At 59.5% G+C, this 26,945-nt stretch overlaps 4 protein-coding genes across 7 annotated transcripts in view; 2 read left to right on the top strand and 2 right to left on the bottom strand.

The window, feature by feature from the left end:
• Positions 1-58: 58 nt before the first annotated feature.
• On the bottom strand, positions 59-3,654 carry LOC109258255 (surfeit locus protein 1). 2 transcript variants are annotated; one of them, XM_019434933.2, is made up of 9 exons: positions 3,472-3,654; positions 3,322-3,373; positions 2,425-2,576; positions 2,029-2,111; positions 1,348-1,539; positions 990-1,062; positions 739-901; positions 330-411; positions 59-235 (listed from the first exon to the last, which is right to left on the bottom strand). In XM_019434933.2, the coding sequence occupies exons 1-9, from the start codon at positions 3,652-3,654 to the stop codon at positions 166-168; spliced, it is 1,050 nt and encodes a 349-aa protein (XP_019290478.2). In that variant the 3' UTR covers positions 59-165. The 2 variants fall into 2 exon arrangements, with proteins under 2 accessions (XP_019290478.2, XP_019290479.2); XM_019434934.2 differs by having other exon boundaries at positions 2,425-2,558.
• On the top strand, positions 3,623-8,110 carry SURF2 (surfeit 2). Of its 2 annotated transcripts, XR_008424398.1 has the most exons (7): positions 3,623-3,730; positions 3,816-3,970; positions 4,644-4,747; positions 6,643-6,831; positions 6,930-7,096; positions 7,511-7,701; positions 7,806-8,110. XR_008424398.1 is itself a non-coding variant. In XM_019434937.2 (6 exons), the coding sequence occupies exons 1-6, from the start codon at positions 3,653-3,655 to the stop codon at positions 7,589-7,591; spliced, it is 774 nt and encodes a 257-aa protein (XP_019290482.2). In that variant the 5' UTR covers positions 3,623-3,652; the 3' UTR covers positions 7,592-8,110. The 2 variants fall into 2 exon arrangements, 1 of the variants encoding a protein (XP_019290482.2); XM_019434937.2 differs by having other exon boundaries at positions 7,511-8,110.
• Positions 7,966-20,619, bottom strand: SURF4 (surfeit 4). Its single transcript, XM_019434935.2, has 6 exons — positions 20,417-20,619; positions 13,131-13,317; positions 12,380-12,456; positions 11,735-11,778; positions 11,035-11,221; positions 7,966-10,342 (listed from the first exon to the last, which is right to left on the bottom strand). The coding sequence occupies exons 1-6, from the start codon at positions 20,462-20,464 to the stop codon at positions 10,076-10,078; spliced, it is 810 nt and encodes a 269-aa protein (XP_019290480.1). The 5' UTR covers positions 20,465-20,619; the 3' UTR covers positions 7,966-10,075.
• A 330-nt stretch (positions 20,620-20,949) lies between these two features.
• Positions 20,950-26,945, top strand: part of STKLD1 (serine/threonine kinase like domain containing 1) — a 22,346-nt gene continuing 16,350 nt past the window's right edge. The window contains exons 1-3 of one of the 2 annotated variants that reach the window (XM_053908525.1): positions 20,950-21,117; positions 22,802-22,888; positions 25,738-25,782. In XM_053908525.1, the coding sequence (XP_053764500.1) occupies positions 21,103-21,117; positions 22,802-22,888; positions 25,738-25,782 (147 nt within the window). In that variant the 5' untranslated portion in view covers positions 20,950-21,102. The remainder of the gene's footprint in view (positions 21,118-22,801; positions 22,889-25,737; positions 25,783-26,945) is intronic. The other variant, XM_019434925.2, reaches the window with a different exon arrangement.

The raw sequence follows: 26,945 nt of genomic DNA, 5'->3' as shown, positions 1-26,945 counted from the left end.
ACTGTATGATCATCCAGTTAAGAGTGGCCCAGGTAGAAAGACGGATACGGCACACGGTGTAGCACAGAGATTTATTTATGCCAGTGGTTGCTGATCCCACATGAAAACATCTCCACAAATCAGCCACTTCCTGATAATTTAGGGGAAGGGCTACATCTGCTAATCTCACACACCAGAAGTCCGACGTAGGAATTTCTTAAACCACAGGTATGACGTAGCTGCACAGAGTCCGTACCTTGGGTCAAAAAGATGAACAGTCAGGATTCTGAAGGGGGGGGGGGGTGGCTAGAGATCCGGACTCACCCCGTGACATCGTATCGGGGACTCACCAGGTGATGATGTATTGCATGTGCTCGTTCCTCAGAGTGACTCGGGTTTGCCCTCCGATGGGTCCCCCGGGGACGGTGCTCTCTGCAGAGACAACGGACTCAACCCACAAGAGCTATGCCACCAGCTTCTCAGCACCAGTTTCTCCCTACAGCGGCTTGGCCAGCTGTTTCCTTGGAACCTTGCAGAGCTTTTTAGATTTTTGCGCGGCCAAAAGTTCAGTACATACCTTTCACCTGTAACCAACCCTGGGTTGCCTCTTTGCAGACAGATACTCCCCTTTCTCCCAACGGATACTACGATGTAACTAACAGGAAATAACTAGAAAATTTCCAGGGCTAAAGGGAAGGTAGGATGGGGTATTTACAAAAAAGCTACTCGATCTTCTAGGATGGGCTGATCACAACGTACCGAAGTCGGCATCAATGAAAATGGGGTCTGCGCCTGTGAGCCTGGCCATGGCCTCCAGGTCCCGGTAATGCCAGTGATTTCTTTCTGGATTGTTCTCAGGGACAAAGGGCTTCCTGGTTTCTGTCAGCCTCACCATCCCAACTAGGTCCACTTCTCCCTCGATCTAGAAAGGAGAATGTGAGATTCCTCCTTAAGGCCTGTGGTTCCTATACAGCCCTGCTCACAAAAAAAGGAGGGTTCTTGCCCCTTACCTGGCCTTTCTGCCGTGTATCCGGATTCACTTTCTTCCTGGGGACAAACCCTCTATTTACCAGGATGGTGATTCTGAAGTAACAAAGTATGCTCTCAGGTGGAGAAGGATTTTTGGACAAAGGTTAACGCTGGTAGTCTCCGGGAGAACAGGGAGCAGGTGTGCCCCGGGAAGGCCTGCCTGTGTCCAGCCTGTGTCCTGACTGGCAGAACACCAACTCTGAAGACAGATACCCAGGGTCCCTGGGAATCCCTGCCCGCATCCATCTCCGGTTCCTCCCTCGGGCCTCCTCCTGCGACATCCACGCAGTGAATGACCCTCTCCCACAACCAGAGTTCTGACCTGTCTGTCCTACTCACCCCAGCTCTGTGCAGTGGAAGGGGGTGATGACGTAGGCCCCGCTCTCCGGCGAGGAAGAGAGGCGGCCGGCCTCCCGGGCCTCCCGGGCCGGGTCCACCATCGTCCGAGGCATCATGTACAGCTCCTTGGAGTGGTCAAAGTGCCCCCTGACCTTCACTGGCCTGTACTCCAGGTTCTTCAGTTCCATTGGGCTACACAGCAGTGGGGAGAAGTGAGGCCCGACGAGATCGGGCGGGAAGTCAAAGCCCGTGAGGCCTGCGCATCACAAATAGGGCACGGGTTTGCTCCCCTAAACTAGCTCTTGTCCCTCCAGGACAGTGGGTCAAAAGGAGGGGTAGAGACAAGAGAATCACTTAGGATGCTTTTTCAAGATTCTGCTCTCCTGTCAAGACCACATGAGGGGACACCACCCCCACCCACCAGGTAAGAATTACTGCTCCGGGGAGCCCATCAGCACTGTGCCCCCACAGGTACGATGGGCCTGGGAAACAAGGTGAAACCCCAAGTCACAGATCTCTTTCTAAAAATGTCATGCCACCCCCCAACGGTGGTCAGGAAGCTCATTAGAACAACTCATCTCGAGGGCTCCCGTCTGAGGGTCAGGACAGCAAGCGGAAGCAGCCAGGCCCCGCTGCCGACCTTGAGTGAGGCCGGTCCCAGGTGGGCAGCCACACACTCACTCTGCTGGCAGAGGGATGGGCTCAGCCATAACTCTAGACTCGAGCTCTGCTATCAGCTTCAGCTTCCACTTTCGACGCTGGACCTGTGGAAACAGCACACCCAAGCAGGTGGCAATAAGGGCAAAAGCTCAGAGCCCCCATGGGCGCCTGGGTAGCTCAGTCGGTTAACCATCTGACTTCGGCTCAGGTCATGCTCTCCTGTTTCATGGGATTGAGCCCCGTGTCCGACCCTGCTGACAGCTCAAAGCCTGGAGCCTACTTCGAATTCTGTGTTTCCCTCCCTCTCTACCCCTCCCTGCGTGTGCGCGCGCGCTCTCTCTCCCGAAAATAAGCAAACATTAAAAAGAAAGAAAAAAAAAAAAAGCTAGAGCCATCAGCGCTAAAGCTAGTATTTACCTGCCAGGTCCCCAGGCCAAAGGCAGTCACAGGAATGAGAAGCAGGAACCACTGGAGAAAGGAGTCATCCTCTGCTTTGGTGGCAGGTGCTTCAGCTGCAGAACTACCACACCTGCTTGGGCTCCAGGCCAACCCTAGGAAGGTTTCCAACCCTGGCGTGGGGTCAGAAGCCCCCGGCAGATAGACCTGGAGCAGCCTATTCCTCAAGGAGACACGAGCACTACTGCCCCAGAGTGAACAGACCAGCCTGTGGCCACCGGGCACGCTCCCTGGACGTTCACCGACTGCATAAGCAAGACCTAGGGCCTAGTCCTGCCTTTGCCACCAACCCCGACCCTGGGTAATTCGTGCAACCATCTCATGCCTTTTACACAACAACAGTCTGCCGCGTACTCGTCGCACTAAGATGCACCCGCTATGCAGAGAGGGAAGCGCGATCAACTCGGGAAAGGGGCTCCCAAGAGCACTCCCAACAGCTTCTCTTGTTCCCTGCTCGTGAACTTAAAGATGGAACCACGTACAGGGAAAGTGCAATTCAGCGGTCAGAGCGTGAGCCTCATCAAATGAGGGCACCTCGGGCGTCGCGGACGGTAAAAACGCAGGCCTGGAGCAAGGGTTCTACAGCACCCTTCCTTCTTACGCAGCACGCTATCCTGCCGGACGTGCACGCGCAACCCGCACGCCGCGGCTGTGCTGTCGTCTAGGGCCCCGCCGGGCGTGACTCGGGAGTACGAGAGGGGCCGGCCCGCGGGCCACCTCGGCTGAGAGACACGCCCGCGTTCGGGCGGCAGTTCGAAGCTCCTCTCAGTGCCTGCGGCCGCCCCCCCCCCGCCCCCCCGCTTACAAAGCGGGGCGTCTTTTCCCAGGTGCCCAGGTCACACCCGGACGAGTCCTCACCTGGGCGCAGGGGGACCGCAAGGACGCTCCTCCGGACGGCGCGCGCCGGGGCCTACGGAGACCGAGGGGCTGGCTGAGCCGGCCCAGGCCGGGTCCGGGTCCCCCAGCCCGCCCGACTCGTGCCCGCCCCGCGCCCCGCGCCCCGCTCACCGGCGCCGGCCGCGCAGCGCGAAACCCCAGCCACCGCACCGCCGCCGCCGCCGCCGCCATCTCCCCGCCCCGCCGGCGCTTCCGGGACGAGAGGCGTCTGCTTCCGGGGCGCCGCCGAGCCCCGCCCCCGGCCCACGTGGTGCGAGCGGCGCCGGCTTCCAGCTCCGAGGGCGGCCGAGCCATGAGCGAGCCGCCGGCCGAAGTGCTCGCCTTCCTCCGCGAACACCCGAGTCTGCGGCTGGAGCCCGGCGCCGCTAAGGTCCGCGGGGCCGGAGGAGGAGGTGCGGACCTGCTCGGGCGGTCCCCGCACCCCCTGACCCTCTCGCCCGCCCTCCGCCCCGCAGGTGAAATGCGCTCTCACCGGCCACGAGTTGCCCTGCCGTCTGCCCGAACTCCAGGTCTACACCCGCGGCAAGAAGTACCGGCGGCTGGTCAGCGCCTCTCCGGCCTTCGATTACGCGGAGTTCGAGCCGCACATCGTGCCCAGCACCAAGAACCCGTACGTGGGAGCGGGCTTAGGCCGGGTACTGCGGGAGGGGCCCCGAGTGGAGCCGGGTCCCGGCGCTGAGTCTGGCCGCTGCCGCGAGGTGGATTCGGAACCCCGGCCCCTCCCCGCTGGCTGCGCGCTCCTCGAGGGCTTGGCGCCGTCCTTCGTAGGTAGATGTTAAGAGACCGGACATCCGGGTTGCAGGCTAGAGCTCCCCGGTGAGCCCCCTCTCCGTGGTGCGTGTTTGCTTTTCGTAACGCTGAGGCTTGTCACCTAAGGCTCTGAATGCGTTGAGTTCCACGTATTTAAGGAGAACTTTGGTGCAGCTGAACGTGTACGGTTGACAGCACTAGTTGAAGGGAGGGGGCCGGGGGATGCTCCCGTTCATCTAGGACTTTGCCAAGCCAGGTCTTCACGTGCATTCCCGTGGGCCGGAGCGGATGCTGATGACCAGGTGTGTTCCAGGTAAAGGCCGAGAGGTCACGGTCCGTCCGGGTCACTGGTTCTCCACCCCAGTTGCGGGGTGGAATTGTTTTCCAGCCTTTAAGAATCTTGATGCCCAGTCTGCTTCGGAGACTTCTTTGCCAGACTCTGGGAATGATTCCAAGACGCAGCCGTGGTTGGAGAGCCACTGGTCCAGACCCTTGTGAACATCCCTGCCAGCCCACGTTTGCCTGTCCCCTAGGCACCAGCTGTTCTGCAGACTCACCCTGCGGCACATCAACAAGGTCCCCGAGCATGTGCTGAGGCACACCCAGGGCCAGCGGTACCAGAGAGCTCTGCGTGAATGTAAGTAGCCGTGGGCGGACGCAGCCTGCCTCAGTTTACAAGTATTTCGGGTGCATGCCTGCTCTTCTCCAGGACCAGTGCCCTCGAAGGCAGAAGTGGTGTCTCAGTCAGCTTTTGGCAGTAGCTGGTGGTGCGCCCGGCCCAGCCCAGGGGAGGGGTGGTGGCGGAGACTGCGGTAAAGCAGGCAGTGGGCCCCGACATAACCGTGAGTGCTGTGGCGGTCGTGTGCCGAGGGCCGCCAGGAGGCCCTGGGGAGGCGGGGTTTCTGGGCTGAGACTTCAGGGACATAGCGAGTAGAGGCAAGAGTGCTCCCGTTAGAGGAAGGATTCCGGCAAGATTAGAGGCAGAAAAACACTTGGTTGTGGGAGGTCCTGAAGGACGGCCGCTGTGACACCACGCAAGATGGGGTCGGGGTCAGCAAGGTAGGTGGGACAAGACCACAGGGGGTCTTGGAGGCCGCAAAGGACTGAAGCGGGGACTGGCAGTCACCGTGTGCGTCAGGGTCACTGTGGTGGGGGGTGGGGGGGGCGGGAAGGAGTGGAGCAGGGGACCCTTGGCGGCTGTGCAGCCAGCTGAAGGTGACGGTGGCCGGGGCTACAGGTGCCGGCAGGGAAGATGTGGACGGGTTGCAGCTGTTCTGTGGGTAGAATCAGTAGGTGAGGGAGAGGAAGAAGTCGGCTGTGACTCCCGGATTCCTGGCTCGAGAACCGGGGTGCTTACGAGAGTGGCATCGGAGTCACGGGCTTTGTGGGGAAATGAAGCATTCTCTTCAGCGTGTGTCAGGGAAGGTGGCTGTTGAAGACGCGGGCCAGTGCTCACGTGACGCACACCACTGACACTAAGTGGCGTTTGCGTCCGCAGAGCCACAGCAGAGGGGACGCGGGGCCAGGCCTGAGCAGGGAAGAGCCCCAGGAGGGGGAGAAGCAGGCGGGGTGGTGTCGGGACGGAGGTGTCGAGGAGGAAACGGTCGACACTTCTCAGATGCTCCTGACGGGAAGGTGGGGACGGAGCCGGCGGGAGCCCCACGGGGAAGCGAGGGCCAGGTGGCGCAGAGCCAGTGGACCCGGGTGTGGGGAGAGAGGCAAGGAGAGGGAGAGGACTCTGAAGGCTGTGTTTCCCCAAGAGGAAATGAGGCCCAGTCTTCGCCCACGGGCAAAAGTGAAGGACCCGTGAAGGGTCCCACGTTGGCACAGAGCCTGGGGGCTGCCGGGTGTGGGTGGGAAGGGAGGGACTGGGTTTGCCCCAGTAGGAGAGTCGTCCTGATGCTGGAGCGTGTGGCTCACGGGACCGGCGGCCGGGGAACCTGGCCGGGGGTCCTGAGAGGGGACTCCAGGTGTGGGGGCCACCGGCCCCGAGGCCGTGCGGGGCCACAGAGCGAGTGGCCGAGATGAGGCAGGAGAGAAGAGCCTGGCGGTGGGGGACATCAGAGGCCGGGGCCCGGTCCCCTCCCCCTCCTCCCTGAGACCGGAGAGCGCCGCCCACGGAGGGCCGCCCTCAACAGCCAGGCTCCTCGGTGCCACCCCGCTCCTCATCGGGGCTTGGTCTGTGTCCGCCATGCCGGGCGTCCGGCCTCCCCAAGGCCTCTGTGCGCGAGACGGTGTGGAGGCCTCGTCGCGGCCCCCCCTGCTCCGGGCAGGGTCAGCAGCGGCCACGCTCCCGCTCTCGCCCTCACCCAGGCTGGGGCCTGGCACAGCTCTGCGTCTGCTCACGCCTCGCGCCGCGCCCCCACCGGCCTCCGTCCTCTCCTTTCCTGGTAGGAGCTGAGCCAGGGCACCTCCCGCCACCACATTTTGCCCAGCAGACGGGGGGCGGGGGGGGGTGTTGGGGGCCCGGTGGAGCCGGTCTCTGCTCCGGAGGACAGGGGGGCAGACACGGCGTGCCGGCCCGTCTCCCAGATGAAAGGTGTCAGAAGCAGGGCGCGGAGTACGTGGCCGCCTGCCTCCTGCACAGGAGGAGGAGGAGGGAGGACCAGGTGGACGGCGCCGGGCCGCCTCGCCGGGGAGAAGCCTTCTGGGAACCTTCGTCCGGTGAGGACGGCGCAGCTGCGAGTGACAGTGATGACAGCATGACAGACCTGTACCCGCGTGAGTGGGACCGGCCCCCTCGGCCCCGGCTGCGCCCCCTCAGCCCCGCGCAGACGGTGACGCGGACCTAAAACTGCCCCTCCCTCTGTCCCTCTCAGCCGAGGCGTTCACCAGAAAGGACCCGGGAGGGACTGAACACGGGGACGGCACTGAGGACTTTCTGACCGAGGGGGAGGACGAGAGGCCAAGGGTCCTGACAGAGACGGGCCCTGGGGGCGGAGAAGAGACGCGAGGGGACCAGGAGCCGGTCCTCAAGCGCCGGAAGGTGAGTGGCAGCTTCCCCTGCCGACGGTTCTCCGTTTCCTTACAAAACCTGTGTAAAGAACCTTTCTGTGGCAGATAAAATGTCAAGCTAACGTTTCGGGAGTAAACTAGAAGCCGAGGCTGCTTTGGCCTGACGGGGCCAGGGGCTGCCGCACGGACGCTGGGCTCTGCAGCCCGTCCGAGGGGACTCCGGGGCGCACGCCGCAGGGGACCCGCGGGAGGGCCTTGTTAGGCCATGGCCAAGGTTCCTTCGCCCTCAGGTCTACGGGAGATCCAGAGCTCGCTGGAGGCTGGGGGCGGGGGGGGGGGGTGGCATTTCAGGGAAGCCACGGGTGGACAGCTGGCCTGACTCGGGGGCGCCCCTCCGAGAGGACGGGGATGGCTCACTAACCGGAGCTCCGTGTTCGTGTTCCAGAGGCAGTTGGGCTCGGCGAAGAAGTTCAGACGTCACCACCGTAAACCCAAGAGCTTCAGCTCTTTTAAACAGTCAGGTTAATAAACGGCTGCCGGAGAAAAGCACACGTGGAAAGCTTTTCCGAAATCCTTCAGGTCCTCGAGCCCGGGTCCTCTTCAAGCCACCTGCTGTGCGCCCTCTCAGCCGACGGGGTGGGTGTCTCAGGGTCCCCTCCATCCGCTCACAATTGCTGCCCCCGGGGCTGGGGCTGGGAGTCTGTTGCCACTGGCATCAGGGCCACCTTACCCATCCCCAGGAAGCAGCCCCCAGGGACCCCGAGGGAAGCATTCTCTCTGGACGTGGCTTCTCAGCGGGCCTCGGCGAAGCCTAGAGGGTTCGGCTGGCTCGCTGGGCATCCGAGGAGAGGCCTGGTCAGGCCCCACCCCAGCCGGACAACACCAGAGGATCACGCCGCATACAACAAATGCCGTTATTTATTTTGATGTTTCCAAAAATCAAAACGTTTCCAAACACAACTAAGATATAAAATACAGCATAAAATGAGATTTATACCTATTTCCCACATAAAGCCAAAAAATTCTCAGAAATGGTTTTGCCGAAGCCAACTGGTAGATGGTATTTTTCTCTCCTTCCTGCAAAGGCATCTACCCCCGTCCCAGGCACGAGCCCACCGAGGGCCAGGGGAGGCCCGAGCAACCTCCTCCAGCATTGAGGGTGCCCTCTGACCGCACCCCTTGGCCTCCTGGGGTCAGACCGTTCCTGCAAACCAACAGAGGTGTTGGAACTGTCAGAGGTGTCCCGGAGGGACGGACGTGGCTGAGTGTCATCTGATGGGACGGCGGTGCTGTGCTGACGGGAAAGGGGGTGGACCGAGAGGTGGCCCCGAGGCGGACGCACGGAGTCAGAAACCACCCCGTGCAGCGAGCATCCGGGTGGCCAAGTAGAAAAGCCCTCTCCATCTGTTGCTTTTCCAAGGCCGGAGGCGTTTGCAAATGGGCAGGGGTTGGGAACATCTGGGGCTGAGGCGTGGGCACGAGGTGGGGTGTTGAGAGGGGTGCCATCGCTCCCGTCAGGTCTGGCGGGTCCAGGCCGCAGAGCCAAGTAAGGCTCTAGGAGCACTGGGAGGCAAAAGCGGGGCAGCTTCCCCGCCCCACGCTGGCTCTGGTCTGGCTGGTAAATGTGGATCCTGGCTCGGGACTGGCCCCGGCATCCCTAGGGATGCCCTCAGGCTTGCACATCTAGCCACGAACCAGGAAAAAAGAGACCAGCTTCAGGCAGTCCTCGTTCTAGCTTGGTCAGCCTGCCACCCCCCCCCCCCCCGAGGGTCTGGGGGAGGACTGGGGGAGGCACAGACGAGTCCAACTCTCCCCTCGTGGCAATCGCTACAGCGTGGACGAGTGGAGAAGAGCCAACAGGCGCGTGCACCCCCAAGAAGAGAAACGCAGTGTAAGGCAATGTTAGAAAACTTTAAATACAGGATTAAGATCCAATCGGTAAGGCATCACAAATCGTAAAAAGTAATTTGGGCTGCATTCAGCGTAGCAAAGACAAATCTGAGCAAGCAACAGCCTTGAGAAAGTGGTAAGTCACGGCTGCGCAGCTTGGGAAAAGTCCCTCCAGCCGAAGGAAAGGCGGGCGGGGCGCTTGGCCAGGTCGGAGCCCACGGGGGCCCACACGAGCCCACACGAGCCCACAGCGGCAGCCCGGGCTCGGCGTGAAGACCGGGGGTGAGGTAACTGGTCTGAGAGCCCGCTTCGTCGCTGCCCTGCCCCACGAGGCTGCTGCTCCTCCCACGCCCCTCACGGGAGTCAGCGCGCAGGCATGTGGCCAGGCCAGGGTCGGGGCGAGGGTCCCCACAGGCTCCAGGTGCACCTGGGGACTTCTAGCCCCGCCGTTCCCACCCTGAGCCACTGAGGCTCCCGGGGGGTTACCCTACCCAACGAGCTGCACCAATCGGAGCCGGTTTTGTGCCGAGGGAACGGCAGCCTCGGCGGCCCCTCTGGCACCACTTCGTTCTTTGGGTTTGGGTCCAAATGCCGTTGTTGTCCCTGCGAGCGTTACGATGCGGCACGGGGACAACTCGGAGCCGTGGGCGAGGCTTCCGCCCGGGACGTTGACTGTGTGATGTTGGGCTGGGCCATCCCAAGTCGTTTAGTTTTAGCTAAAAACGTAAACTTAAAAAACAGTAAGAGGGAGACCGCTTTGAAGGATACACAAATGTATCTGCTCACAGTACAGCTTGAAGGCCCCCCACCCACAAAACAGAAACAAAAACGGGAACTGAGGCCACAGCCCAGCAAGCTGCTCGTGGGAAGCCGAGGCCGTGCCTGGGGGAGGGAGGCGCTGTGCCCAGCCAGCCCGCCCCAGTGGTCAGGTACTAGGCTGTGGGTCCAGAGCAGATTTAGCCGCCAAATTTCAGGTGTCTGCAAATAAATTCTCAAAACATCTGTGCCTTTACCAAGGGAGAGAAGGAAAGAGGACACATAAATGCTGGCATTTTTGTCGAATCCACCCCGAACCAGTCCTCGATGGCCGCGGGTCCTAGCCAGGCAGGGAAGGGGTCTGTTACCACTCTTTCTTCTTCTCGTCCATGGAGACACCCCCGGGGCCTAGGGCCACCACAAGGAGCAGGCCTCCGATCACCGACATGGTCTGGAAGAAATCGTACTTCAGGAAGTCATGCATGGGCTTATAGACAGGAATGGTCCAGAAGGCGTTGAAATACACGTTGATGGCAAACAGCCAGACGACAAGAGTCAAAGCAGCCAGCTTGGTTTTAAAACCAATGGCCACTAAAATCATCAGAGCTGTGCCCACGATGTTCTGGAGAATCTGCATAGGTTAGAAGGTAAGAAAAAAAAAAAAAAAAAAAAGGTGAGGAAGAAGAGCTATTCCGACTGCCCTTGTCACTGCGGTATGTGTCTAGGTGATGTCACAGAGGGGTGTGCATTCAAGTGAGGAATAAAGAGGGAGGCGCCAGGGGCTTCAGTGAACAGGCTGCAATTTACCAGGACACACCCAGGCCCCGGCCTGCGGGCCCCCAAGCCATCCAGGGAGTCCCCAGTACTTCTTAGGAGGGGGCTCCCCCCTCCCATGGCGCCAGGTGCCCCTCCTGGGAGCTTTTCCCGGCCAGGGCGCCCAGCCCGCTCTAAAGACGGGCTTCGTAAAGCTCCCGGGGACGAGACACCCGGCGTGCACACAGCACGCGATAAAGGTACGAGCAGCGGGCAGCTAAAGAACCAAGGGTCCGCGAGGAGCCTGGGTGGACCGCCTGGAGGCCGGCACACAGGACACCAGGACCTCCAGGGAGGTCAGGGAGAATCTGGACTTCCTTTGTCAGCTCCGGGCCCCTAAGAGCTTGCTGGGTGTTCACTCCTTTTAGTAGGATCCGACGTTTGCCTCCTTTAAGCCGACTCCTTCCAACAGCCCCTGGACTAGGCTCCATGCACAGGCGGGGAAGAGAGGTCGGGGCCCTTTCTGAGGGACGGGAGCCCAGGTCCACGTACGCAGGCAGGAGCGCTCACCGAGAAGAAGCTGGCGTCAAAGTGAAGGAGGGTCATGAACATCAAGACCAGCAGAACCCTGCCTCCGAGCTGCATGTACTGTTTGGGAGAGCTCTCGCGCATGGTGGGGACGCCCGCGAACATGCTCTTCCCTTCGGAACGGGATTCCGCCAGGAGAAGCAACAGGCCTCCTCCCAGGGCCAGATTCCTGAGGACAGAAACGCCAGCTGAGTTGCCGGGGCTCGGCAGGCACTATGCACGCCCGTCAGACCAGGTCGGGAGACCTCGGCGGGAGCACAGGAAGGGAGGGCCCTTAGGTCCCTCTCTCTAAGCCGTGCCGGACCGGCTGGGTGTCAGTCCACAGGACTCCCAGCCGCTCCACGGCTGAAGACAGACGGCTCTGTTCCACCCAACAGTGACATTAACCGGAACACACTCGGAACCCGGCCCGGCCTTGGCCCTGCTGTCGACCAGCTGGGTCCCTGCGAGCAAGTGCTGCCATTCCGGCCCTCCTTCCCTCCCTCACGAACGGGGGGTTGGGAGGGACAGCTTCATTCTCACCTGTGTCCCGGGGTGCGGGTGGGGGGTTGTTGGGGGAGGGAGCCTCTGCCAACACCTCCTACAGACTCCAAGTGCTTGGACCCCAAGAAGTTCACTCCCGACCGCTAGTTACTGAGTCGACAGACATGAAAAGCAAGCTCAGCATGTGGAGCGCACGTACCTCATCAAAAACTTCAAGTCCCACAGGATGCTGTAGGCGATCGTCTGAAGGGAACAGAGGAGAGACAGAAACTTGAGTCTCATGTTTCCAAACGCACTGGGACTTCTTGAGGACAGCAGTAGGCAATCTCTCCCACAGAAGCGTAAACGTAAGGTGCACGGGACAGTTTAGGAGCCCAGGACAGCTCCGAGTTCAACCACAGGCTCAGCATTTCTCGAGCTGTGCTGACCACCCCGGGCCCGCGTTAACGAGCACCGTTCCCTGGGAGCACCCAGCCCGCAAGGTGCCGGCACGGCGCCCGGGAGCTCCGGTCCAGGTGCAGACAGCTCATGTGGCCAGCTGGGCGTTCACGAGGTAAAACGATCAGACAGTGTCCTGGCTGCAGCCAACCCTGTCATTTGTCCCCATCAGAGGAAACTCGGGAAGGTGGCAAAGAGGTGGGCGCCCAGAGCTTGGCACCTTTTCAGGGGCCCCATCCTCTCCAGCTCTCCTGAGCCTGCACTCGGGAAAATCCAGTGTTTTCTCAGGAAAGAAAAGGAGACCCAGGCAGAGACACAAGGGGGTGAAGCCGCATCCTCAGAGACGCCTTTGCGGAAGCTATGCCCCAAGCACGGCAAGGAAGAGAAGAGACCCAGCCCCGCGTACCTGCAGCGCTATGATTCCAAAGAGCCCAAAGCAGGCGTACTGCACGAAGTTCCTGCTCAACACCAGGATGCAGCCGGCTGGAAAGGAGAAGGGCCAGGCTCAGGGGGCCGTGGGCGAGTTCCGGGCGAGGGCCGTCGCCATGGCACCTGGCGCCCTCACCTGAGCCCTGCGCGGTTGCTGGCCCAGCCACGTGCCCCGAGAAAAGAGCAACTCCTGGGAGAATTCATCGTAGACCCGGACCACACACGAGTCAACGGGGCCTTACTTATCGAAGATACCGTTCTAGAAAACAGATCCCTTGCTCCAGAGAATGGGCCGTTTTCTGGAGCAGGCGGTGCAGTGGAAACTGCCGTGGGAGCTACAGGACCGACTGAGAAGCGCAGGCCCCTTTCCGGCCCCAAAATGTACAGGGAGGGGGGCTGCCGCCAGCAGACAGCAGCCGGGGAGCAGAAGATCTGCGGCCCACGTGAATCCGGCCTCCGATTCATCCTTTCCGACACCCTGCGTTTGCCCTGCTCTGGCTCCCCTCCGGCCCACCCAGGTCACCCAGTCTCCCCTGCGTCCCGGTCCAGGCGCTTAGAGCGGGGCCCGGGTCACGGGTCTTCAGTGAGCACAGCACCCACCCGAAGGCCCACAGAACCAACGCCCAGGCCCGGCCCACCCGCCAGGGAGGGGGAAAGGGCCGGCGACGGCCGGCCCGGGAGCCCCTCGAGTGACCTGCCGTCCCCGCCCACAAGGTAAGCCAACTCACTCAGCTGTCCCAGCAGGTTGAGGAGCACAAAGGCGGAGGCCAGCGCGTAGCCGCAGCCCCACGTCGTGTCGATGTAGTCACGCTGCTCGCCCCACTGAAACCACATGCGGACGCCGTCCTCCAGGAACGTGCTGATCAGGCAGAGGCGCGCCACGTGGGGCAGGTACTGCTTCGTGACCCGGAGGAACTGCGGGCCACAGAAACCCGGCTGAGGGCTGCGGGACCCTCGGGGCCGCTCCCCGCGCTGCCCTGTGTGTCTCTGCGCCCGTCCGTCAGGCTGGGACCCTCAGGGCGACAGCCTCCGCCCTGTCAGCACGGGCGTGTAGGCGCCAACTACGGTCACCCAACGAGGGGCCCACGCAAGGCACACCGCACGGACGCTCGGGCGAGGGCCCTGGCGGATCGGGATCACCCCGATGAGGCCCTGCCGGCTCACCCGCGGTCTCCCCTCCCGTGCGCCCCGGCATCTGCACCGAGTCGTCTTTATCCTAGGCCGACCGGCACCAAAGGGGGGCGCGCGGCACCCCTGGCCTCTACCCACCAGACGTCATCGGCAGCCCCCCTCCAGCCGTGACGGCCAAAAACGCCTCCAGACACTGCCACAGAACCGCGCCCACTCCCTCGAGACCCTCTCGTTTCACAAGTGGGCAGACTGCACCCCACAGGGGAAAGGGGCTCCCTGAGAGCTGCACGGACCCGAGACAGCCCGCTGAGGCTTGGCCTGCCAGTCCCACACGGTCACACACGGCTAAGCCTTGGCCTCCCGACACCCCCAGTGGTGCTCAGACCCACTCTAGATGGAAGAGGGCTGAGCACGCTCTGCAGAGGACAATCCACTTAGGGGACAGCCAGGGTCCCAGGCCCGGAGGGCCTCACGGTAGACCAACGGTAAGTTCATGTGTCTACGCTTACCCCAAACCTCCGAGCAGCGAGAGAAGAGGCCGGGCTCTGGCAGCCGCGCGCGCACCCCCAGTCCCCCCCAGAGCCCTGGACTGGAGAGGGTGGGGTGGGCAGCGGTGAGCACACACACGGAACTGGTGTGGCCAATGGCTAGAAGGCTCTGGAGTCTTTTACAAAGACATGCTAACAAATGGACGCACGACTGTCTCAACAGCAGTGAAGAGTCCAGTTCGGAAAATCACTGGTGAACAGCAAAGGGAGACAAAGCACATTTAGAACTTCCTCCTGCTCCGTGCGAAGCGTGCCGTTAACGACGGCGTGGTTATGAAACATGTATCGGGTGGAGACACAAATGTCACTCGGGTGCCCTGCAGCCACTTTCTCTTTCCCACCATCCAAGCTAAATGCAAAGGGAAGGAAACCCTACAGCACACGGTAAGGGCAGGCTCTCCGGGAAGTCCGCCCACAGGAGTGACGAGTCAGGCAGCCGAGTCTAAAGGGCACCTGTGGGCCTGGCCCCCGCAAAGGGACAGTCAAATGAACATCACTGCCCCCCTAGGGCTGGCGAAACCTTACTGGGACCAGCTAAGGTGTGTCTGAAGAGTCTGTTAATTATTGGCGTTTTTGAAAAGTCGCTTTCAAGTCCTAGAAACAGCTGATGCTCTCAGCCGCAAGTAACGAGCCTCTGGCTGTTGAGATCAACCTCCAGTTTGTCGACTTGGGCTCAGTCAGCAGAGAAGCCTCGCCTCCCCTCCCCTCCGCTGGGCCATGGCAGCCGGGCACTCGTGGGAGGGAGGGAGAGCGGGGAGAAAGCCCTTACAAGCCAGGTGTCCTTTCTCTCCAAATCTCCCGAGCTCGACTGAGCCCCAAGGTGGCGATTCTGCACACGCCTGCTCAGCCCTTGACCCTCACCGAAGCGGGGGCAGAGGTCACAGGGAGAGACCGACGCCTGGACAATGAACCAGGTGGGTCTAAGGTTCTTTCCAACTTGAATAAGCGGAGGAGAAGAGGGAAGGAGAAAGAACCTTAATGCCCCTACAAATTTTGGAGTCTCTGTAAAGCACACACAGGATGTCTGTCCACTCGGGGTACACACCCCCCCGCGTCAGACCGGGAGGTAGAGGGACAGCTGACCACTGGCCCTGCTGCTTCTGCCTCATGGCCCAAATGCTGTCGTGAGCCCCAGCAGGGTCAGCGGTAGAGTCGTTCCCAGTCTAATCCACAGGGACACGACTGGGGCCGCGGCGCAATTCTGGGGGAGGCTGACCCCAAAAGGCAGGGGCAGACAGACATGGGACACGTCCTGACCCGCCTCCAAACTGGAGCTGAAAGCTGCCTGCTGTGCTCACCAGTGAGGAGCAAACAAGCCCGGGCCCTTGGCCTTCACTCTAAGCCTCCTCACCATGAAGCACCCCGCTTAACACGCGCTCTGCTCCACAGCCCGGCCCAAGAGACACAGGCAGTGTTTAAGAGCTTCCGTGATGAGTCTGTACGCCTAATTTGAGTGTCTGGGTCAAGAGGATTAAAGAGCAACAGGGAGACTCCTCCCTTCCCCGTGAGACAAGCTGAGGAGACAGACAGCTCTGTGCTTTCGGGGGGCCGGGGGGGGGGGGGGGAGCCAAAATTCAGGTTATTTCCAAGTTGGATGTGGTTCAGGCTACGGGTCGACTGTGTTCTGCAAGCCAGGCTGCTCCAGAACCTCTCTGAACCAGCCAGCCTCTAATAAGCACCTGTTTGGACTCAACAGGAAAGAAAAAGAACTGTTTCAACACGAGGCCAGACCCAATTTTACTCGGATTCTCCGAATGCGTGCTGGTTACGGCGGTTCAGACTCGGCCACTGAATCCACGTCAGGCGTCTGGGGACCGCATCCTCCTGGCACAGCAGAGAAGAGCCCCTGCAGCAGGCATCCAGGCAGCACGCGGGAGCCCGGGGGCAGTCCCCTGTCCCGTGCTTGTGCAATGGGTCCTGCGGGCCGGGGGCTGGGTGCTGCCCGCTGGGGACACGGAGACCCACGACGGCCACGCCTGGGACAGAATCATGGAGGGAAAGCCGGAAGCGGGCAGCAAGCAGGGGTGGGCCAGGCCACAGGAGAGGACGGTTAGCCTGCGTGGGGCAGGCTTTTCCCTGGAACCTCCAAGAAGCTCACCGTCAAGCAGGGTGCGGTTCACAAGCGATGACAGGACCTGGGTGACTTATGAAATACGGAAAGTTGGGATTTATTTACGAAGGGCTATGATTTTGATTTTAGAGGGGGTTTAAGAAACCTAACTCCGAGAATACAGTGATCGTGTCACACAGCCACCTGCAGCTCTCACATGACACAGAAAAGCTACTTTCTGTGAGTACTGAGGACAGAAGGGACTTGAAAGCTGTCTGCAGTTCTTGGTTGGGAACTCTGAGGAAGCAAAAAAGGGCATGAGACCATCTGGTCGCAGGGACTGGGGCTGCCCTTCTCAAGGGCCACTTCAAGCCTCCACATCCCAGAAGATTAGAACTTGTGGCCAGACGGCCTCCCTCACATCAGGCTGAGTCAGGGCCAGAGCAAGAGTTCGATGACTCACACATGGGCATTCACCATGACCCCAGAACTCCCCCGGCAGGTCTCCCGGGTGCTGCTGTGTGGGTTCACGCTGCACCTCCAAGTACAGGAACAAGCGTCAACTGGTCCTGGAGATGGCCTGGCTTCCGTACCAGAAATCCACGTGACTAAGAGCCTAACCATAGGAGAGTAGCAACAAATCCCACGGAGGAGAACACAGCTGTGCCTCACTTTCCAGAAGCCTTGCTGACCAGTGCCCCCCGTGTCTCCACCCCTCTCCCCGGAAGAGGCGGGATGGCTCCTCTTAGGGCAAGCAGGAAAGAATGCGTCCTCTTTGCCTTCTCTCCTCACTCCTGATGGCGCAAGGCAGGAAGCCCCGGCAGGGAGGGGGACACAGAGCAGAGGAACAGGAAAATGATGCTCACAACCCATCACTGTTACGAGAGCCCCACTCATACCCGATGGCCGTCCACACACGGTTAATCCAGAGCCCTAACACCCGGGCAGCAGGTGTGCCCACTCACGTTCTGTCGGGCCATCCGAGCTACCCAACGCTGGACCAGCGGCCCAGGGGAGCTCCTGCGGGCACAGGCTCCCAGGATGGCTCCATCATGCCAAAAGACAGGTAAAAACCCCAAAGGCCACACGGGACAGCAAGGCCCCGTGCAGCTCATCTGTCACCCTGGTGACAGAGGAGCCGTCAGGCCGAACCCAGTAGGTGCTAATATTCCCATTTACCGGTACAGACGTGCTTGCAATTACGCTCTGCCGAAGGGCAGCGAGCACCGGCTTCAGGACCCAGACGTAATTTTGGATTGCTGAGTTCGTTAGTCTCTGGCCCCTCCTGACCTGGTCTCAGATGGCTTCCGAGTGCCTAGCTCCTGCAGAGGGCACGCTCAGCGTTTTCTCTAGCGCCTGGCCTCTTGGCCGCCAGGGGCAAGGAGCCCGATGCCAGAGATGTAGCTCTGGATGAGCCGGCCAGTCAGAACGAACGGGACAGCTGACCCTGTGCTCTCACCTCTGCGGGCCTCCAGGGGAGGCTGCAGGACAGCCAGGAGGCGAGGAGCCCAGCCTTTGGTACCAAGATGTGGACTCAGAACCTCAGCCTGCCTCACTCCACGCGAGACCGCCCTCTCCACACCTGAAGATAGAGGCCCTGTGGCCAGCCTCACGCGGTCCAGAGGGTAACACAGTACTAAGCACGGAGGACCTGGCCCAGAGTTAGCGTCTCTTATCATAACTATTGGGGGACACGCAGGCTTTATAGGTCCCACTCCAGCGACCTAGATTTTCTGGTTAACACCTGTCACTTGAGTTTTGCTTTCATTTTCTGGAGACAGGGTTGGAAAAAATGGGTCTGTCGTATTACTGATCGGTGACGTTGACAATATTGCCCATGCCCTTCAAATGAGATCATTTTCATTTTAAAAGCCTGGACTCCAGCACTTATTATTGGCAGCTTTGTTTGAGTACCGTGTGGATGAATGTTAAAGCGGCACCCCGGCCTGGCCAGATCACTATCCACAGGAAGCCGTCACTTGGGCTCTGCACCCTCTACCCTGCCCACGTCCTCCCGCGCCAAGCCTGCCCGGGCAGAAGACGCTCCTGACTTTGGTTTTGGAGAGCATGAGGGCCACTGCCCTCCTGAGTCACCCACAAAAGGGCGTGGAGGGGTCTTTTGACATCCGCTGCCACCACCAAGGCGGGCCCTGGCCCTGATAAACTGACAGCAGGAGCCCACGCTGCCTGACAAGACACAGCCCTGGGCCACTTTGGGTGTTCGACTGTGATGCAGGCAGGCCCTTTCCCCTCCATTCGTGCCAGAAGAACACCAGGCCTCGGAAGCTCGTAGTATGTGGCACTAGCTTTGAGGTCAGAGTCTGGGGTCCCCCCCGGGGCTGTGCCCCAGGCCAGTCCAGAAGCCCCAGCAGGCCATCTTTCCCACCAGTAACTTAAGTGCAGCCAGACTGTGTGTCTGCCCGAAGGGCCTTTCAGGTTCCAAGATCCTGCTGCTTTGATTTAAACAAAATGCAGGGAGAAAAAGAAGAAAAGATTACATATAGAGATTTTGGGCTTTTTTTTTTTTTCTGTAGGGAAGTTGATCGTTTGATAGTTGGCACCAGCTTGGTTAGAGACATTTTATCTAGATTTGGTTATGAAATGCACTTGCAAAATCAGGGTTCTCCGGACTGAAGAGTGAGTGTGCAGAGCTCTCACGGTCCCCGTGGCTCAAAGGAGCCATCTTCTCAGGGAGTTGCTACTTGGGGAAATGCAATCGGGTCACTAAAACCACTGAGAAATGGACAGGGAAGGCCTACGTGGTTCTCGAGAGCTTTTGATATGAATTGTGTTTATGAAGGATACGATTTTTAAAAGGTCTTTAAACACAAAATCATGACCTTAGCAAAAACTATTTTTTCAAATGGACACGCTTTCCCCAGCCCACCCCCCCCCCCCAAGCTGGTTCTCAAATACCGGCTCACAGGAGAGTGGTGCAATGGAAACCCCGCTACCAGACCACACTACAGACGGCACCCCTCAAGGGGAACAAGGGAAGATCGAGCTCGCCCATGCCGGATCAGAAAACACGCATTTGTGTTTCTGACTCACACAAACGCGTACAAGCCTTCCAATAAACCCAAACTTCAGAGTTTCGTTACTCAATACCACCCCCATAAAAGTAAAAAATGTAACCACACTACTTTTAAGTCAGGCAAAAACCACAAACCCGTTAAGTGCACAAGGGAAAGAAATGGCCAGTGGGCCAGACACGGCTCTGCCTGCAGGGATAAGGCTGCTCATCTGTAGACCTAAGGGGACACTTTCACAGGTAAAAGGTACACTAAATAATCAAAGCTCGATGAAAATCGCCAGGAAGCTCCGTCCTTTCCCCTTTCTAGGATCTGATTCTGTCCATCTGGTCTGTGTCAACTGCCTGTTTCAAGAGCTTCCCCGGTGCTCAGAATGCCACCTGTACACTCGGGGAAGAAAAAAAAAAAAAAAAACCCAGGAAGATAGGCTTCCCCTCCTCCCAGGTTTGTGTACTGATAGATACCCATTCAATTCAGTCCCAGGGCAGAGTCCAAACAGGGAGGGAAAATGCTGGGAGGGTCAAAGGGACCCCATGAGTCCAACACATCTGGGAAATAGTAACAGAAGAAAGTGCGGTTGCTTTCCCTAGTTGGGGTACATACCAGGGCGCCCCCTTTCCTCTGGGAGGACCCCCAGGCCTCCTTTCTGACCGACCCCCCGTTCAGGATCACAGCTCCCCACCCCGCCCCCTAAGAGTGCCAGTGAAAGGAGAAGCGTGCAGGGACCACCCCAACAGTTCGAGACGGAGAGAACGCTCCCCAGTAGCCAGACTCGGCCCAAACCCGCAGCGCCCCCCAGCCCCCAGGCCTCGGGCTCCCTTCTCGGGACCGGGCAAGGCAGCCCCTCACATCCCTCACCTCCTGGGGCCGGCCAGGCTGGAGGGGGGGGGGGGGGCGCGGGGGGGAGGGGGGCGGCTCACCGACCTGGGTGCCGAAGCACGGGCCCGAGAACCCACCCGGAGCCCTGGCGGGGAGGCGGCGACAAGGGCAGGCCGGGTTTCGGGGAGCCCCGGGTCGGGAAGGCGACGAGCCCCGGAGAGGAATGCCCCGGTTGGGGGAGGGGGCGCGATTCTCCGGCGGGCTCGGGAGAGGTGAGGACGCGGCGCAGACCCAGGGGCGGCCCTCGGGGGCCGGAGGCCCGACTCCGGGAGCGCAGAGGGCTCGGGGCCGAGGCCCGGAGGGGGAGTCGGAGGGGACGCGCGGGAGGGGCCTCGGGGCCGGGGCAGGAGGCCCGGTTGGGCCGCAGGCCGCACCTGGTCGGCGAAGTCCTCGGCCGTGCCCATCAGGTCGTTCTGGCCCATGGCGGCGACGGGAGGCTCGGCTCGCTCGCTCCCTCGCTCGCTCGGCGCTCGGCCCGTCGGCGCCCGCGCCCGCTGCGGCCTCCACAGGAAGTGCCCGGCGGCCGGCCTCGCTCCTCGTCCGCGGCTCCAGCGGCTGCCACGTAGGCCAAGCCTTAAAGGGGCCGCGCCGGCGGGCCCGCCCCGGCCGCGCCTTAAAGGGGCCGCGCGCCGTCCGCCGCCGCCCCGTCCGCCGCGCTCGAGGCTCCGCCCGCCGCGTTCTGGCGCCGGCAGCCCCGCCCACCGCGCTGGGGCCTCGCCCGCCGCGCCCTGGCCCCGGCGGCCCCGCCCGGCCCCGCCCGCCGCGCTCTCAGGCCCCGCCCGCCACGTTCTCAGGCCCCGCCCGCCGAGCGCTCTCAGGCCACCCCGCTGGAGGGGCGTGTCGGAGCTCCCCCCTCCCCGCCCCCGCCCGCGCGTGCACCGTTCAGGCAGGCGCACCTGGGGCTGAGGAGGCGCCCTCGGGGCGGGGGAAGGGGCGCTCTCCCGGGCGCGCTCTCTACTGAGCATGCTCAGTCGAGGGTCCGCGCGTGGGCGCCGGCTAGGGGCGCACCCCCAGCGCCGTGCCAAGGGAGAGGACGCGGGGAGTCTCCCCTGGGGACACTATGGAGAAGTACCAGGTGCCAAGTTGTTCCCTGGTGGGGAGGCCGGGGCGACGAGAACCCGCCGGTTTGGGGCGAGCCAGGGACCTCAACGACCTCCTGCAACCCCCACCCAGCCCCCTACCGGTTTACCGGTCACAGCCGCTGGAGAGGGGGCTGGTGGCCAAGTCCCACCCCCACCCCCCACCCCCCGCCAGGGTCTGCCTCCAGCGCGTGGAATGACCCCCTGGGTGCCCTTTGCCTCTCTGGGCCTCAGTTTCCCCTTCTCTAAAATGATGGATGAAATGACTCTCCAGCACCGTTCGTCTGAATACTTGAGGGGAGAGAAGCCCACCGTTTTGCCGGTGGACACAGGACACCCTAAAACGTCCAGAGTTCACCATCAGGAGCCTCCAAACTCCTAATACACGCCGTCGGTAGTCCCGGGTGGGAGGGCCTGGCCCATTTCCAGGGCCCGTGACCATGTGTAAGACTTGAAAAATTCCCAAAACAAAAGGAAAGATGCAAAATTAAAATGAATGAGTGTTTAATTGTTTAATTGACTGCTTCGATACATGATATGCCAACTTTATCAAATGTTAGATTCAGTCTTTGTAAAGATTTCATTAATTTGAAAACAATTTGTAGATAAGATTTTGCTCACTTTGGGAGAACTCCCTTCCTTTGTGTGGGAGGGCTACGGGGGCGTCAGCCCTGTAAAGGAGATGAGTTTCTGGGGGGCAGAGAATTTTAAAGGCAAAGTTACTTTTTGGGGGAGAAAACCAGAGACCCCATCTGAGCTACGAGTGTTTTACTGTTTAACCCACCACTTAAGAGAGCCTAAGCTGTGCGTCCTTAGACTGGCTTAAGCCACTCGGTAGTACATTGTCCCCCAAATTCCCTAAGCACAATTCAGTCCACCCACAGGGGCTGGATTGCAGAATCCAAGACCCTCAACTCAGGGTTCCACCTCCTATATCCACTCCTTTCCGTCCTGCCAGGCTTCCTCTATCCCCTGGCAGGTGTAATTCCATCGTCTAGCCTACCCCATAGTCCTTGGCCTCCCTGCACAGATTTCTGACTTGGTGGCCATCTCTGCAGGTTTGCTTCATAACGCAGACCCTGGAGTCAGACCCCAGAGTTCCCGTCCGCTCCAGGCCGTCTAACTTATTAACACTGTAGCCTCAGGCAAGGACCTCGCTCCCTAACCCTCAGTTTTCTCCGGTATGGACATGGACGTAACAATAGTGCCACTCACCAGGGGGAGGGGCCTGTAAAGTGCTTGGCACAGTGCCAAGCCACACGTAGCTGTAACTGCACAGCCATTATGGACCAGTTATTTTCTTGTTTGGATGTTCAGTTCGGAGGTGGGTGCTGGAAGCTGGAATAATAGGGGGGCTAGAGAGAGTGAACAAAGCTCTGCCCCAGGGAGGTACTGGCTCTTGGATGCCCACTGCTCCCTGCTGCCGCGTGGAGAAGGGGTTACAGGGTGGTGGAAAGAGCTCCAGAATTGGCCCTCGGAGAGACGGGCTCAGGTTCTGCCTTCTGAGGGCTCCTCAGCCTTCTGGGCATTTCCTTCTCTGCACAATGTGGTGGAGACGCTTGCTCTGCTAGTCTGCGAGGGGACTGAGGGTCAGAAAAGGCGTCGGAGTTGAGCGCGCTTTGGAAAGTGAAAAGCCATCCGTGTGCGTTTGCTGAAAGCTTCTCTTTCTCTTCCTGCTAGATTTTGCACCAGCTGAGTCCTGGGGCCTTGGGGATGAACCTGGTGGTGGAGAAAACAGAAAACAAAGTAAAGTACGTGATAAAGCAGGTACGAGGTGACTCCGGTGGCATCCTAGCGCGAGTGGTGTCCCCAAACGTACACTTACCGCCTCCATGTTAGAGAAGGGCTCCCTCCCGATGAGAGCTGTTTCCTCTCTGCCGGCAGTCACGGAGGCAGATCCAGTTGAGAGTAAAAGTGGGGGCGGCACGAGGCTCCCCAGGCTTCCCGCCACACTTGCCTCTCACCTGCGTGGAGTAGGAGTGCTCATTTTAACTTCAGCAACTGCAACCATACCAGCCCCTCATTCAGCATGTGCTTCCAGCCAGTCGCATTCAGTCTCCCCCCAGCCCTGCCAAGCAGGAGCCATGGCCCCGGTCTACAAGGATGGGGAGGCTTGGGGAGGCTGCAGCTGGCCAGCATCAGCTCCCAAGAGGATGCGAATTCAGGCTACCTCAGCAGGGCTGTCTTTTTACCAAAGGGGAGCCAGGCCTGGGGTGGAGGAGGGGTGGGCAGGGACTCGCCCGAGGTCACACAGGACATCATCGGGCCCTGGGCCCTTCCGCCACCCCCTCACCGGGGTGGCATGGCAGAGGGTGGGTACGGACCTGCAGGGGGAAAGCCCTTTGTGCATCCGAGCCGGGGCGGTTCAGCTGTCTGCACAGAAGGTGTAGGAGAAGAGGGCCGCGCTGAGAGTTCCGGCCCCGCCCTCGTGGTGCACGGTGACGGCTGGGATACCATGGAATTGGGGTTGACCGTGCACGTGGGAGAGCCTCGCTGGCATCAGCTGCTGGGGCCACTTCTGCTGACCAGGCGGGCTGCCTGTGGAGCCGTTCAGCAGCCTCTACCAGAGGAGGCTGGGCCTGGAGTCCTTACCTTCCTCTGGCTCCACTGCAGGCTGGCCGGAGGGCCGCCCCCATTTGTCTCTCCGGCCACTGGAGCAGGACAGCCGACCGCCTTCTGGGGGATCAAGGGGCGTGGCCCCACCTGCTTGATGGACTGTAACTGCCCCCAACGATCCCTGAGCCCTTCGTGTATGATAAGCGCTTAGCCTGTTCTCGGTCTTTCACTCTGTGTCAACAACGCCGATAAGCAACCTTCTAGTTAACTTTTTTGAGGATCCATGATATCCTTGGGGATCAATTCCTAGGGGTGGGGCATCTAGGGCAAAGGAGGTGACATTTGGAAGGCTTTCAGAGTGTGTTGGCCAAATTCACCGATAAGCATGAGCCCCTGGAACAGGAGGAAGGGAAGGCAGTCTCACTGTGCTGCTCCGTCTGGGGTCTTTATGGGATCTGGGAGTAAGCCACCACCTCTGCATTTTCACCTACGATCACCCCAGTTATAAGAGTTCATCATTTGTTTTTAAATTTTTTTAATGTTTATTTGAGAAAGAGAGAGTGAGACAGCGTGTGAGCGGGGGAGGGGCCAAGAGAGGGTGGGACACAGAATCTGAAGCAGGCTCGAGACTCCGAGCCGTCGGAGCCTCACGCGGGGCTTGAGCTCACGAACCATGAAATCATGACCCGAGCCGAGGTCAGATGTTTAACTGACTGAGCCACCCAGGCGCCCCTAAGAGTGCGTCATCTGTAAGTCTTACGCGCAGAAGCTCTGGGTGAGGATCGGGTATTAGAGGCGGGGATGATATGCTCCTGCAAAATACATGCATACTTTGCCACCAAGTATGTGGTAGACTTGAAGTTTCGTGCTGCTCCTCCCATCAACCACCCCTTTTCTCCCACATTCCCCCACTGCCCCATGTTCAGTGACAGGGACAATCTTCCCAGTTTGGATAAGGAATGAAGTGGTGAGGTTGATACTTGGCCAACCGGAGGATCCTCTAATGTTTGGAGTTTATATTATTCTATCCTAGGTTTATCCTTGTGACAGGAGTAAAGATGTTCTCATTGCTCAAAGCATTTTTGGATATCCCTGCCTTAGGAACAACTCCAGGCCTCATCTGGTGCCATGTGGTGGGGCGCGAGTGGTAGAAGCCTGGCCCCCGTCCCAGTGAATAATAGTGGTGATGATGATGGTGATGATGGTGACAGTGATGATGGTCATGGTGATGGTAATGGTGGTGTGGCAATGATGATGATGGTGATGATGAGAGTGATGACGGTGACAACGGTGATGGTGGTGATGATGGTGATGATCATGGTGATGATGGTGCTGGTGATGATGGGGATGGTGGGGATACTGATGGCGATGGTGGCAGTGGTGATGACGATGATGGTGATGACAGTGACGATGGTGATGGTATTGATGATGATTATGATGGTGATGATGGAGATGATGATGGTGATGGTGGCAGTGGTAATGACAATGACGATGGTGATGATGGTGGTGGTTACAGTCGTGGTGGTGGTAGTCATGGTGATGATAGCGATGATTGATGATGGTGATGACTGACAACGGTGATGGTGGTGATGTTGGTGATGGTGATGACGATGACAATGGTGATGGTGTTGATGGTGATGATGATGGTGATGGTAATGATGATGATGCTGGTTATGATGGAGATGGTGATGGTGGCAATGGTGATGACAATGACGATGGTGATGACGGTGGTGAGGATGATGGTGATGGTTACAGTCATGGTGATGATGGCAGTGATGATGGTGACGACAGTGACAACGGTGATGGTGGTGATGTTGGTGATGGCGATGACGGTGATGATGATGGCGATGACAGTGATGGTGATTATGATGGTGATGATGGTGGCGATGGTGATGGTGATAATATGATCACGGTGATGATGGTGATGATGATACGGTGATGATGATGGTGATGGTGATGGTGGTGGCGGTGGTAGTCATGGAGATGGTGATCTTGATGAGAGTGATGGTGGAGACGGGTTCCTACATGTTTACTGAGTTAGTGTTCTTGTACCCCTACAGGTGGAGTGTATTGATGAGCATCAGGCCAACGAGGCCTTGGAGGAGGTAACTTTCTGGGTGGTTCCCTCCCTAGAGGACCCGATGCAGAACACACAAAGACTGTTCTGTACCTCATTGGAGGCAAGGAGGGTCAGAACCAGTCCTTGCCCAGTGCTGCAAAGCCAGAAGCCCCAAGGTCATGAAGAGAGTCTGTGCCCCAAACATTCGTTTCTGAATCCTGGTGCAGACAACCCAGAATATATGTTCTCAGAGAAGATAAAGTTTTTTTTTTTATGTTTATTTATTTTTGAGAGAGAAGGTGAGAGCACACTGGGCAGAGGCAGAAAGGGAGACAGAAGATCCAGAGCAGGCTCTCTGCTGACAGCAGAGAGCCCAATGTGGGGCTCGAACTCAGTCACCGTGAGAACATGACCTGAGCCAAAGTCAGACACTTAACCGACTGAGCCCCCCCAGGTGCCCCAAGAAGATAAAGTTTACAAGTTGGCCAGGTCCCAAGACTAATCTACCAATCACCATCTTTTAAAACATTGTCCCTTCGATTATAAAAATACCAGTTACAGTGGAAGATTTGGGAAGTTTGGAATTGCTTGAGAAAGCAAATGTACGTTCTTTTACATTCCTTCAATCTACCAGTCAGAACCCACAATAACATCCTAACTTATAACAATCGCACTAACAGCCGCATGCGCTTGGATTGCCCAAAGGCTCCGAGCGGCTTTCCTTTGCTTGTCTTCAACTTCAACTTGCATGAAGCAAATGCCTCCCTTCCTGTGTGGTGGTCACCCGTTTGCCATCTTGCCGGAATCACCGGTTCCTGAGCTTTGCCAGCACGCAAAGTGCAGGCACAGTGCAGGACCCAGGCCACATCCCGACAAAGTGAGATAGAGACCGTGGGAGACCTCCCGCAGCCCCCACGCCACCACAGCTGTGCCCAACCCCGTCCCCTTCCCCACTCCGCTGGGCCACCTGCGCTGGCAGCCAGCCCTCCACCAGCAGCAGCTGGCCGCCTGCCTCCTGGTGGCTACGGCCGCCATTGCTGTGGCCCAGCCGCGTGGCTTCTTCAAGCACCGTCAGCCGGGAGTGGGCCATTGGAGCCCCAAGTGCATGCCACCCAGGAGGCAAGGTGGGGGCAAGTGCATCAGTGTCCCGCCTCCCTGTGGCCGCACCACCTTCTCCAGCTGACCCTGACCGTGCTTTTTGCCGTCCAC

Source organism: Panthera pardus, unplaced genomic scaffold, assembly GCF_024362965.1.
Source record: "Panthera pardus isolate Hobbes unplaced genomic scaffold, ASM2436296v1 HiC_scaffold_20, whole genome shotgun sequence".
Taxonomy (NCBI): domain Eukaryota; kingdom Metazoa; phylum Chordata; class Mammalia; order Carnivora; family Felidae; genus Panthera; species Panthera pardus.
The sequence above is the reverse complement of the archived record's forward strand: the minus strand, read 5'-3'. Positions and strand labels throughout refer to the sequence as shown.

What these genes read in the sequence shown, in the direction of transcription:
- SURF4 (XM_019434935.2), bottom strand. Translation starts at nt 20,464, where the DNA reads ATGGGCCAGAACGACCTGATGGGCACGGCCGAGGACTTCGCCGACCAG. An exon ending in CCGAGGACTTCGCCGACCAG is followed by an intron (nt 13,318 to 20,416) that starts GTGCGGCCTGCG and finishes TGTGGCCCGCAG; the next exon opens with TTCCTCCGGGTCACGAAGCA. An exon ending in TTGGAATCATAGCGCTGCAG is followed by an intron (nt 11,779 to 12,379) that starts GTACGCGGGGCT and finishes TGTTCCCTTCAG; the next exon opens with ACGATCGCCTACAGCATCCT.
- SURF2 (XM_019434937.2), top strand. Translation starts at nt 3,653, where the DNA reads ATGAGCGAGCCGCCGGCCGAAGTGCTCGCCTTCCTCCGCGAACACCCG. An exon ending in GTGCCCAGCACCAAGAACCC is followed by an intron (nt 3,971 to 4,643) that starts GTACGTGGGAGC and finishes CCTGTCCCCTAG; the next exon opens with GCACCAGCTGTTCTGCAGAC. An exon ending in CCAGAGAGCTCTGCGTGAAT is followed by an intron (nt 4,748 to 6,642) that starts GTAAGTAGCCGT and finishes CCCGTCTCCCAG; the next exon opens with ATGAAAGGTGTCAGAAGCAG.
- LOC109258255 (XM_019434933.2), bottom strand. Translation starts at nt 3,654, where the DNA reads ATGGCTCGGCCGCCCTCGGAGCTGGAAGCCGGCGCCGCTCGCACCACG. An exon ending in TGCGGTCCCCCTGCGCCCAG is followed by an intron (nt 2,577 to 3,321) that starts GTGAGGACTCGT and finishes ACCCCACGCCAG; the next exon opens with GGTTGGAAACCTTCCTAGGG. An exon ending in TTGGCCTGGGGACCTGGCAG is followed by an intron (nt 2,112 to 2,424) that starts GTAAATACTAGC and finishes CTGTTTCCACAG; the next exon opens with GTCCAGCGTCGAAAGTGGAA.